The sequence below is a fragment of the Oxyura jamaicensis genome, chromosome Z (genome assembly GCF_011077185.1).
Source record: "Oxyura jamaicensis isolate SHBP4307 breed ruddy duck chromosome Z, BPBGC_Ojam_1.0, whole genome shotgun sequence".
Taxonomy (NCBI): Eukaryota; Metazoa; Chordata; class Aves; order Anseriformes; family Anatidae; genus Oxyura; species Oxyura jamaicensis.
This window is the reverse complement of record NC_048926.1, coordinates 65232862-65245515: the sequence shown is the minus strand read 5'-3', so window position 1 is coordinate 65245515 and position 12654 is coordinate 65232862. Positions and strand designations below refer to the sequence as shown.

General features: G+C 40.0%; 1 protein-coding gene across 3 annotated transcripts in view; it reads left to right on the top strand.

The window, feature by feature from the left end:
* The first annotated feature begins 58 nt into the window (after positions 1-58).
* Positions 59-12654, top strand: part of PRR16 (proline rich 16) — a 177757-nt gene continuing 165161 nt past the window's right edge. For all 3 annotated transcript variants that reach the window (XM_035310484.1, XM_035310485.1, XM_035310486.1), the window contains exon 1: positions 59-377. In XM_035310484.1, coding sequence (XP_035166375.1) covers positions 216-377 — 162 coding nt within the window. In that variant the 5' untranslated portion in view covers positions 59-215. The remainder of the gene's footprint in view (positions 378-12654) is intronic.

Below are 12654 nucleotides of genomic sequence, written 5' to 3'. Positions count from 1 at the left end.
GCCCCCGGCGCGGGATGCGCGGGGGGCGCCGCGCCGCGCCGCGCTCCGCCGGGCGGCCGCGCTGTGCAGCTGCCATCGGCCGTGGTGGCGGCGGCGGCGGTGGCAGCGGCTGCGACAGCTCCGGGAGCCGGAGGGACGGCGCCGGGCGGCCGGTGGCCGCCTTGCTCGCCTGACCTGCGTGCCCCCCCAGTGTCCGCGCCGGGCTGCCCCGAAGGATGTCCGCCCAGTCCAAGGGGACCGCATCCTCGTCCTCGTCGCCGTCCGAGGGGCCGCCGGCTGCCTCCAAAGCCAAGGTGAAGGAGCAGATCAAGATCATCGTGGAGGATTTGGAATTAGTGCTGGGGGACCTGAAAGACGTGGCCAAGGAACTTAAGGAGGTGAGAAGCTAAGGCAGCGGGGAGCACAGCGGACGGACCGACGGTGTGCCCCGTCCCCGCGGGGCTCCGCCGCTGCTGCCCCGTCTCCTTTAACCACTTCTTTGCGGCGGTCCCAGCAACTAGTGGCCGGGCCAGGGAGGCCCCCGGTCATGTCGTCGGGGGTGTCTGTGCCCCGGTGGGTGGCGGTGCCGCGGGGGGTGGCGGTGCCCCGGGAGGTGTCCGTGCCCCGGGGGTGTCCGTGCACTGGGGGTGTCCGTGCCCCGCTGCGGCGCCCGGCGCTGCGGGACAGGACGGGCGCGGCTGGAGACCCCGCGTTCTCCCCGCAGCTGCCGAGCGGCCCTCCCCGGGGACTTCACACCCACCGGAGTTTTCAGCTGGGAAGCCGGGGGTGCTCTGCGGGGTCCCACCGGGGTGCCCGGGGAGGAATGGGGATGCTGCAGGACCGCAGCTTTCCGGCGGAGGGAGAGGCGGCAGGAGCGGTTCTCCTCCCGCCCGAACGCGTTTAACTTTTGGTCGCACGGTGTGAGCCGGTGTGCACCCCCAGTCTGCTTCACTCCACCGGCTGCTGAGGGCTGGGGGGTCCCTGCTGGGGACCCCCGCACCCAGCGCCCTGGCCCGGCTGCCCGGCCCGGCGGCAGCGGTGCGGCGGGTCTGCCTCTGCCGCTGCCTCTGCAGGCTGCACCGGGAGCCCTGTTTGTTTTGTCGATTTGGCAAGATTGCCGTGGCAATCTTTCCCTTTGCCCGTGGCGAGTGTCGTCTCCCCTAGGTTAATTTGCAGGCGGGGTGCGATTACCGCGGGGATGATCATAAGCAGCGAAATGCTGTAGCAGGAGAAAAACAATTTGGCTGTCCTTTTGGAGATGTGCATGTTATCTTGATTTTGCTACACAACTGGTCGACAGATGGTTGGATTATGCACCGAAATTCAAGTCCAGAATCTCTGTGCATTGCTTTATAATCCTGGATTTGACATTTATAAGAGGCTGTGTCTTTTGCTATCAAATATTACTTTTCTATTTTAACAACATTGTCAACAAGTTTTATACAACAGACTTTTGCCATCCGAGGCAGGCTGAAATTCACCCAGTGCTTCATATGATGCTGGCAGATACATAAACACACGGCTCACTAATCACAGCTGTTAGACTATTCCCACCCACAACTCCAGATTTCTCTTTTTTTTTTTCGAAAATATAATTTCTTAACTTGCAGCTGTCTGCACTGCTTTTATATACATATATATATATATATATATTAAAGTGGAAGTAAACATTGTTTATAGAGCAGTTCTTTAAATGTTTTAAAGTCTGATAGAGCAAGCTGGCTTCTGTTGCTGCAGAAGCACATTTTTCAGGACCTGGAATTCCCTGCACATAATCACTCCCAGCTTTCCTCTAGTGAGCAAACAAGATCTCTGTAGGTGGAGGTCATGTGTCATCATTTACTGTGGCATGTTTTATCTAAGCAAACGTGTCTATTCTGGTTGACTGCATCTGTGAGAGAGAACTGGGTTTACCTCTGCTTGATGGAAAAACGGCTTGTCTGGAACTTCTTTTCCCAAGCAGAAGTGAAATGTAGAAAAACAGTGCTGTAACTCTGTGAAGTCCTTTGTATGTGTTGAAGGGTGGTAGGATTGCCGAGAGCATCTGTTTTGAGAGCAAATAGAAATATTTCTATAAAAAGGGGACTTAACTCCTGTTTGTAATCACACATGAGTTTTTGAGGAACAATTTCTTTATATATTTTACATAGGTGATACCTGGGATATTGTGACCAGTGAGGGTTGCATGTTATCTGCTTGTTTGCAACATTATCATTAGATATTACATACACTTTGTATGGCATTTATCGTCCGCTGGAGTTTGCCATATGAGTACCCCCAGTTGTCTGCCTTTTGTAGTATGGACTAATCCTGTACAGGGCTTCTTGATGCATCTGAAATCTGTACCTTTTAATGTGGAAGTGAGGCAATTGATGTTATTATAAATTACTAATCATGCTTTTTTGTAGTTTTTTTGTAGGTGTTAGAATGCATTTGCAGGTGTTTCATTAAAACATGTAGGAAGAGCTGGTCTGTGGTTGGTTTTGGTGTATTATACACAGAAGTAAATCTGTCCTATTTCTGTGGTTCCGTACTGTAGGACCAAGCAAGGTGGTAAACTCACCCAAACTGTGTACTTCTCAAAATGTTTAGGCTATACTTTTTCTTCACGGTATGTTTGCTGCAGTCAGACTTCCGTACTACCTCTTCAGTTGTTACTATTTTATTTTTATTATTTTTTTTTTTTTCCCTGTTAGGAATACAGTATTCTGAAAATGGCTTTTCCTTCGTTTTATATTGCTACTATGGCTACTATGTTAAAAAGACTTACATTCTGCATTCTGTTGTAGTGGTAAGTTATGAGGTAGGGTTAATTATTATCATTATTATTATTGCATGCAGTTGCAGGAATACTTAGCTGTGATATTGAAAATGCATCATTTGTAGAACTTTTTTCTGATTATGTTTACCTGTTTTTTACTCTCAATTACCAATTATTTATTATGCAACACTTAATATATCACTTCAGGAATTGGGATAAAATGGATGTCCTCTCTTAGTGTCTTTTAGCCTTCACTTGCTAAGTTTTATACTCAAAGTACCATCAGATTTTAAGGTAGTTTTATTGCTTTAGAGTGAACAGTTTTGTAACAGTAAGGAGTATGGCTTACAAGACTTGTATGTCATTACATTTAGCTTGTTATTGTTTATTTATGTTAATGTTTTTGCATCTGCCCTTTGTTCCAGAGCTTTTTTTTTTTTTTTTTTTTTTTTTTTTTCTGATGGCTGCTGCAATAGCTTTTGTGTTTAAATAGAGGCTGGCGAGGGGAAGTAGGGGGGAGGTCGGTCAGTTAAATCCAGATGCCTGAAGTTTATAAATTTTCTGTAAAAACATATGACAAAATCATGTGGATTTAAACAAGTACATGCTAAGAGTTCTCATGTCTGAGAAGTGGAACATCTGCCTCTTCTCCTTGTATTTACTGGTTTGCTTAGTCTGAGGTGCCCACAAGGACTGGGGATGGAGAAGTGGTGACTGAGGGGCACGTTGGATGTAGGGGGCTAAGTGCAGAGTCTGAGTTCATGTATGGCTAGTCCATAACAGTACCCTCTAGGGAGCTGTTAACTACGGAGAGACTCAGCCTCTTTTGTCTCCTTGCTAAAAAGAAACACAGGGTGGGTGTATGCCAACAGTGGGATGTGCTTTTGTGCTGGAAGAATTTACTGTTCAAAATGGATTTGAGTGGCCATTATTTGATGAATATTCCAAAGGAAAAACAACAACAACAACAAACAACAACAACAACAACAAAAACAAAGGAGTGCCAGATAATTGAGTAACGCGGAATGTTACTTTAGTCCAGGCTATTTCAACATTAAATTGGTGAAGCCTACTCCAGAGTATTGGATATAAGATTTTTTTTTTTTTCCTAGGGTCAGTTCAGAAAGATGGTTATTATTAAATGTTGCTTTGCAAATTTATTTATCAAGTCCCTAAGCAATGAGGTGATGAGCGCTACAGGAGACAAGCAGATGTGTGCTGGTTAAACTATTTTTGAGTGTAAAATGAACAATGTGGCCCTAATTCTCTGACTGACTTCAGAAGGCGTTGTAGGTAGGGAGTGTGCTTGTGCGCCTGGAGGATGTCAGGGAAAGGAGATCACATTTTTAAGACTTTACTGCTTTCACATTTTATGACGTTAGATATTTCTGGAGCCTTGCTCTTGTTTACATTAAGGAAATACTTCACCAAATCATTTGATAAATACTTCTTATTGTAATAAAAACTCATCATGCAAAACAAATTCCTGGAAGTTATGTGTGAAACATTTGCATGGCTTTTAATTGGCTAAATAAGCTCCAACCTTTTATCAAAAGGAAGCAGCCGTGGAGCTGTTGCCAATATTTAGGATAATCCAAAATGGAGGTGCAGGAGAAACAGTAGCCCTAAGAGGCATTGCACATGCATCAGTAAATTTCCAGTCTCTCTTAGTCTACCTCCTCTGCTCTAAATCCTTCTAAAATGTTTTGCTGAAAGAATGAATGAATAATCACCCCTCACCTAAATGCCACTTTTATTTTTCATAAATATGTGATATATAAAACTTGGTTATGACTTAAATAATGTTTTCTGAGTGATAATGGAACTATTAGATGCCAAAACAAAAAACAACAACAAACAACAAAATAAAAAGAAACAATTTTTTTTTTTTTAAAAAAAGTTTTTTTCAGGGGAAGATGACCTGTTTCTATAATCAGGCCAGTCATACTTTTGTAGATGTGTGGGGGGGTTATGTATTCCCTGGTCTACATTTTTTACGTCTGGCCTGCATTGAGCATACTAGAATTTTGACACCAGTGTTTTCCATTCCTTTCTGGTTTCTGTGTTCAGCTGGTGATCCAGAAGGCAGTAAGGCTCTTCAGGTTGTTCTGTGTTCATCCAGAATCTAGGAAGCTGCAGATTATATCCAACAAGAGGATTAGAGCAGTGACAATCAATCATCTATCAGTATCTCTGTTGTACAGGCAGAAATACAAACAGCTGTACAAAAAACATTGTGGGTTCATATTGTAGCCTGAAGTGTTCAGAGTTACAGTATAAGTGTGGAATATACTGCATAGAGTCCTGGGGATATCATTCCTGCTATCAAGGAGGTGCAGCTCCTTCTGCTAGGTGGTGGCAACTGAAGGAAGAATTTTTTGAGCATGTTTCTTCCTGCTGTTAGAAATCCCACAGATGCAGATGCCCTTCGTATGTATGGATTCTGGATGATGGCACTCTTGAGCATTCCTTTTGGAGTGGGTCTTGCTTCAGTGCATATGGGTTTTGTACATATGGTCAGTAAGGTGCAGGGGGGGAAATATCAGTTGGGGGGGGGGAGGGGATGAAGCTTTCTTGCTATTTTTGTGGCTGTAGCTGAGATCGTGGTCCAGGTCAGAGACCAGCACCAAGTGTTGTATGCCAGATGGCATTGCCCATTCCAAAACTTGCTTCTCTCTCCAGCAGCAGACTTTCCTGAGTTCTCACTGCAGTCCTTAGTGACAGATGCAACCATGAACCCTACCTGGATGTTTATTGTAAGTGCAGAGTATGATTCATTATGTAAGAGAAGCACTGCACACAGCTTTGTTGTGATCTGCCTGGGGTCCAAATGGGGCCATAAATAGTGATTGCAGGTAAATGAAACATAGTTTTCCTTTCCCTTTATTTCTTGTGGCATATGAAGCATATATACAGTTACACACAATAAAAAAGCACAGATGTAATTACATTAAACTCTTTTGCAAATAGTATCAACAATGATAATAGGCCTAAAAGGTAGCTATGAACCTTAAAGAATGTTTTGAGGTTGTCAGGACCACTTTAAAAGCTGATTTAGTACTAATTTGCTCTGTATCTGATTTTTAATCAAAGCTATCAATATTCTATTGTGTAACACAATGAAAGGAATAACTACCATAAATATAGACCACTGCTTATTAAAATCAAGAGACTTGATGGAGGGAAGCACACTGTCAATTTGTGCTAGCTATTTTGTTTTTCTAAACACTCATGTCAGCTACTTCATTCCCTTTATGCAATACTAACCTCCTGATAGTAATGTGCATTGTGCAACCATGAGCTAAATAGAGCATATATAAATTCAGTTTTCAGATAAAAACAGTACCACAGTGAAAACATGTATCTTTGTGCTAAAGTATGAACTTCACAAAATCTGTGCACTACTGACTGTGATACGGAAAACAGGAGTAGTGAGGCAAGAACTTCAGTCTGTTGCAGTCAGATGTTTGACGCTGACTTCAGCAGGAACGACAATAATGTCATGGAGGCAGAAGTTATTTTGGGTCTGCTTCTTTTCTGCTAAAAGTTCAAAATTCAGAGGAATCAGTTGCTGCCATGTATGTATGAATGTGTCATAAAAAATAATGCCTTGGCTGAGTACCGTTATTTAAGTTTTGCAGATTTTTGCTGGTTCCCTCTGAAAATGAAACAATATCTCTCTTCCCATTACTCACATACCTCATGAAGTTCTGGAACAGCCTTCCCACTTCCATTCATAAACTTGCAGCCAAATAGCTGCTCACAGTCGATTTATACCCAACTAATTAATGCTCTGTCTGGTGGAGGCAGGGTGAGGTGCACATGCTCTTTCCGAGCTTAAAGAGTACTATCTCTTCATACCTACTTCACAATATCTTTGTAAACAGCATCACTATCCTCTTCTAGTTTTCGTTTTGTTTAGAGTTGCAAAATGTTGGTGGCTTAGAGTCTTCTCCATATGTTAGTCCTATTCTTTGAAAGGCAAGTGAACTGAATGGTCAGCAACCTCATAGCTAAGTCATGTGTATCCTGTTCAGATGTCCCCATCCCCATACTGGAATTTTCAGCAGGGGTTATTGTTGAGAGGCAGACACAGTGAAGGGGTCCGTTTTGCATATAGGCTGCTGTCCTGCAGCAGATATTCAGTCATGCAGGTAACATCAGTTTTGGTGCCTGCGTATATATAGGTCTCATGGGTCTCTGTTTTATTTTGCTATTAGTTTTTTTGTTTTGTTTTGTTTTGTTTTTCTCTCTCCACAATAAGTAGCAGATAATGCACTTTGTTGTCTTAAGGTAAAGGTCTTGAGGTAGCATTTCACTCAAATGTCAGTGCATCTTACCATTCTGCTGATTATTTTTTTTTTCATGTTAGCTGTGATTGTGTTAAGCGGGGCAGCCTATACATGCCTGTGTCTCTCAGCTTATGTCCAGCTCTGTACATCACTGACTCTGGTTGTTCTTGCAACTACCTGCAATGCTCCAAAATGCCTTTTCTTACTGTACCTATGAGAAGAATGAAGACAGAGGCTCCTTCCACAGTGGAAGAGCTGAGAAAATCCCCTAGCAGATCTCTGACTGCAGCTTTCTTCACTCAGTTGTGTGTGTGTGTTGAATTACTGGGGGTGGGAGAGCTTGGTGGCTGAGCTGTTGGCATTCAGGTTTAGTTTAAGATTACTGTACTACAGCTGATTGCAGTCGTGAAGAGAAATTGCCTCCAAACAGGAGGAGTAGTACTGTCAGTTGTTGCTTTTGCAAAAATAATAGTGTGTTCATATGTCTTTAAAGGTTAACAAACTCATCCGTTGTTTCATGCAGCATGTGCCACATTACATTACGAAGACTGAGAGCACTGGTGTTGAATCACTTCCAGATTTCATTGTAGATTATTTCTCAGTAATGTGAAAAACCCTCCAATGTTAAAACACCTTTCGATATATATATGTATTTTTCTCCTTAAGTCTTTTTGGATAACTCTGCAGTAATTATTTCTGTCATCCATGATGGTATTATGTTCTTCCCTTTAGTGTGGTGTGTTCACAGTTCTTTCAGTGATAGAATAGCTTCAGAATAGCTTCAAGGTAGAAGCAGAATACAACATCCTTACTTGCACTGTAGTGGTTTATGTTGTAAGTGAACGGGACAATTTTTATACATCTGAAAATAATGGGGGAAGTTTAAGATTTGATTAAAATGAGGCCATCTGCATGGTGTTCTGGAACCTAGATGGGAAACCAAAAACTAGGTTTGGCCTTCCCATTGAGCTGCAGAAAGTGAGCTAAGTGCTTGAAGTGTTTATTCAAAACCATCTCGTTTTTATATCTAATAACATTTGCATTTTGTTGGAAAAGACATTTGTTAAAACAGGCAGCTTATGTGACCTGAAAGATGCAGGTTAAGGAATAAACCCAAACTGAAAACATTAACAAATAAACAGTTTGGGCTCGCATCACTATAATAACTGATTGATTTGTACCCATGTAATTCAGTATCCTCCCTGTATAAAATTATTGTGGAAAATCAAGGTCAGCATGTTATTTTGTTTTGTTTATTGTTACAAAAACAAGTATAATTCTTTTCTTAGATGCTTTGTCATCGAGATTCTTTTTTTCTGTTTGTTTTCATTGTTGCTGTTACATGCCTTATACTTTTCTCTTCCATTTTGTTAGAAATGGATAAAAAGAATGTGTTCACAATATTAATTCTCCAAATTCTTGTAAGTGTGTGTGCTAATGAGAGAGTAATTGTCAGCTAAAATTACTACTTACGGTTCAATAGTTATTAGAGAAATAAATTGAACATATGTATATATTTTTAAATATAATAGAATCACAGACTGGTTGAGGCTGAAATGGGATCTCTGGAAATCATCCAAACCATTCTAGAAACACCTAGAGCAGGTTGCTTGGGATCTTTTACAATTCAGTCTTGAATATCTCCAAGGATGGAGAGACTACAGCCTCTCTAGGCAACTTGTGCCATTGTTGAATCACCCTCACAGTATTTTTTTTCTTATTTTTTTTTAAATAGAATATCCTGTATTTCAATTTTTGCCTGTTGTCCTTTCATTTAGCACCACTGACAAGAGTCTGACATTGTCGTCTTATTCCTTCCAATCAGATATTTATACACATTGAGGTAAGATCCCCTGAGCCTTCTCTTCTGCAGGCTGAAGAATCATAGTTCTCTCAGTCTCTCCTCATGTACCAGATGTGACAATCCCACGGTCATCTTAAAAACTTGTTTCAGTGTGTTCATACCGCTCTTGTGCTATGGAGCCTAGAACCGTGCACAGTACTCCAGATATGGTGTCAAATAATCAGGTGTATATTAGGTAAAAATGCTTTGTTAGGAACATCAGCTTCCCTTGATCAACATTTCTTAATCTAAAAGTTTAAAATTAGTTGGAAAACATTCTCTACTTCTTCATTAAAATTGCAGTAGTAAATGGTTATGGGCTTGCCATTGTCTGGGATCTGAATGTAGGTTTTACCTACTTTCAAAACCAGCAATAAATATTTGCAGTGTGAATATAAAGGATGAATATAATGGATGACTATCCAGACCAAGAGTTTAGAGTTAGTTTTCATAAGTGAGTGTCGTCATATGCATACATATGGAACCTCTGTGTAATGTTTGGCAGCTAGATGGTCTTTAAGGTGTATTCCAGTCCAAATCATTTTATGATGCTATGATCCTACTAGTTCCTACTTTTCTACAGGCCTTTCATTTTCTTTTCCTAACCTCTGTCCTCTTTTCCATCATAACAGTTTATGGTGCTTATGCAACTTCTTACCTTTATTCATGTCATTGTCACCAGCTATCAGAACAATGTTTGGGGCTGTTAAACGTGCATGTTTGTCTGACCGTTCTTGAATGCTGACTTAGGAAGGTCAACATCAAATTTCTTAGGTTTGTCTTTAGAATTTCACGTGACTCTCTGGCATTTATCTTAGTAACAAAATTGTTCTCTTCGTGTGTCTTTTGCATCCTAGTAGGAGATTGTATCATGTAGGATCTGGAAGCATTGGTATTGCTTCTTTCTTAATTTCCAGTGTGGTATAGCAACAGAAAGCTGTACTATTTGTATTCCAAAGTTACCTGGGCTGTTACTACAAGCAAAAACTTCGAATTTAAAGTTCATTATAGGTTCAGCTAACACTGTTTTCCAGCTTTCCAGTTCAGCATCCAGAATATTTAAAATTCACTACATCTTTCCTCAAAATACTACAGTGCTACTGTCCTTAACAGAAGTGTTTCAAATGTCCAACTAGAGTTCACTTCAGGTGGTTTTACTGTCAATTTCAGATGCAATTTGACTGAGCTAAGTTCACAACAGTGTGTGGTTTCCACTAGTTCTATTGAGTTTTACCTGTATTACCAGCTGTCCTCCAGGTGGTCTAGCCTTATTTGACTTTCATTGCTAATAGGGCATGGCTGTTTTATGAGATGGTTTTAAGGCTCAGTATAGCTGCTGTATTTGGATAAAAAATGTCCTGTGTATGGGCGTAGTTTCTGGTATCTTGCACCGTTAATTGAGACTAGGAAACTATACAAGCTAATCACAACTGTTTATCTTGGCTAAGGTTATAACTTCTGTTTCTTGAAATCAAAATGCAGAAAGTACAGTGGACCTGTAAGGCTTTCAGAAAAATGTTATTTGGCCAGACTGGGTTGTTTATGTTGAAGCAAGAGAATGAGGAGGCTGGGATTGCTAGTTTTTGTTGTTGCTTGTTACCAAGTGATTTGGATGTGCTTATTTTTCAGGTAGTGGTTATCTGATTCCATCTATTAACAAATGAACAAATGTCATAGAACATGAGTGTTTGGATTATAAACACTAAATCACGTGAGAATACTTCAGTTAATAATTATTTTCATTAACTAACTTATATCTTAGCAAGCGGAGTCTTTAGTGTTGTGATACTGTGTAACCACCAAGGTTTTTTTACTGAACTGAGATGTTAAATTAGCTTGATTAGTATCCTGGAAAATATGGTATAGTAGAAAGATATGAGACAAAACAGCTGCATGGAAAACAAACAAAAACATAACCAAGAAAACAAAATAACAACAAAACCAAAAGAAATGCAAAACAAACCTCAAAATATTATATTGCTACACTTTAAAGTACAGATGGATGGATGGGTGGATGGATGGATGGATGGAAAAGTTGTGCAGCAAAAAGTCATAGTACTGCAAGTGCTGAGGATGTTGAGTTAGGAAAAACAAACAAACAAACAAAAACCCTACTGTGCCAGAAGGAGAACTTTTTACTTAATACAGGCTTTACATAGACTGTTTCATTCTTCAGGTTGGCTTGAGCGACTTTTTTTTTCACTACTTCTAAGGTGGTCTACACTGAATAAATTTGATTTAACTTTAATAAAGCTGTTCCAGCTTATATTAACTAAGACACTGGCTTTTTTCCATTTAGCAGTGCCAGTTATTCTGGAGGTTTCCATGTGTCTGTGAGAGGAGTTGGTGTCTGATTCATGGGATTCCTGTTCTTAGTGTCAGGAGGAATTAGAACCGTAGTGCTTGTGAAGATAATAACGTGTAGAAATCACAGTGATGAGTATCTAAGGCTTAATTTTATTGTTTACTAAGGAATCATAGTCTAAGATTGATTAAAAATAGACATAAGTAGCAATTTTACATTTAGATGCAGGGTAGCTGATGGAAGTGTCTTTCAAAATCTTCAGGAGAAAAAAAGTCCCGTAAAATCATAAAAGTCATCAAAAATCCTTTTGAAGTTTTCTGTTCACTAGCAAATCTTTCCTGAGTATCATTTGCAAGATGGTAAGTGTTGTATGTAGTATCTTGTGGTAAACCTGCATCTTAAGAATGACTACAGTATATTGTTTCTAGGAGATGAATTTTTGGCTGGCATCTCCAAGTTTCACTTCAAGTTTCTCAAAAAGAAAAACAAAGAAAAAGGGAAAGAAGATCCCACTTTTCTAGTACTTCAACAGAATATTTAATATTTTCTCCCTAATTTGGTAGTCTGCTGCAAAGCTACTTCTGCGTTTGAATATAAAGTATTTCAGAGATTGACTGTTTAAGAGACATTAATCAATCAAGGACATAAAACAGAGTACCAAAAGCAAAAGCTAATAAATAGTTCTCTAGATTAATTTCTTCTTTGGTAAACATGTAAACAACCCTCAATTGATGCTTTGTAATTTTAAGTCAGGTGTTGTTAATAATAAGCTTGTAAAAAGGATGCAGGATCTATATTTTTGAAGATCTCGTTCTTCATTTGCTAAATATGTAGCATACTTCAGTTTAGTTTTCATCACTTCTGACAGTGACATCTCATAATACAGCATTAATGTCCTAGTACTACGTGACAGCTTCTCAAATGATTTTTGTTTCTTTAATAGCTATCTTTTGAGAAAGAGGCAAGCCTCAGAGGGAATTGAGAACGTTACCGAACCTTAATTTTCTGAAAATCTTGTTCTAAAGTTCTTGTTTTAAAAACTGGCAGAATACTTCTCCCAAGTTCATCTATTACTTCTCAGCTTCGTTTCGTGAGGCATCATTGTTTTCATTGTGAATTACAGGGATGATATGTCTTCCTTCTATGCATGGTTTCTTAGATAAAATGAAACGAAATCATCTGTTGCATGAATGCTAATTCACTACAATTACATCTTGATCAAGTGGGAATAACTATTAGATTTTATGCTAATTAAATGTCTGTTTTGAACAGATTAGATTGTTACCTGACTTTTTGTAGAGTAACCATAGTCTTGCAACACTACAGAGTAATTGTTCTTTGAAGAACTTTGTTTTATACTTTTGTGAGCCTGTGTGCTTAGAGGACAAGACCTTACCATCTTTTTTTTTTTTTTTTTTTTTTTTTTTTTTTTTTTTTCTAACATAGAGTAGTAGAAAATATATGTACATTTAGT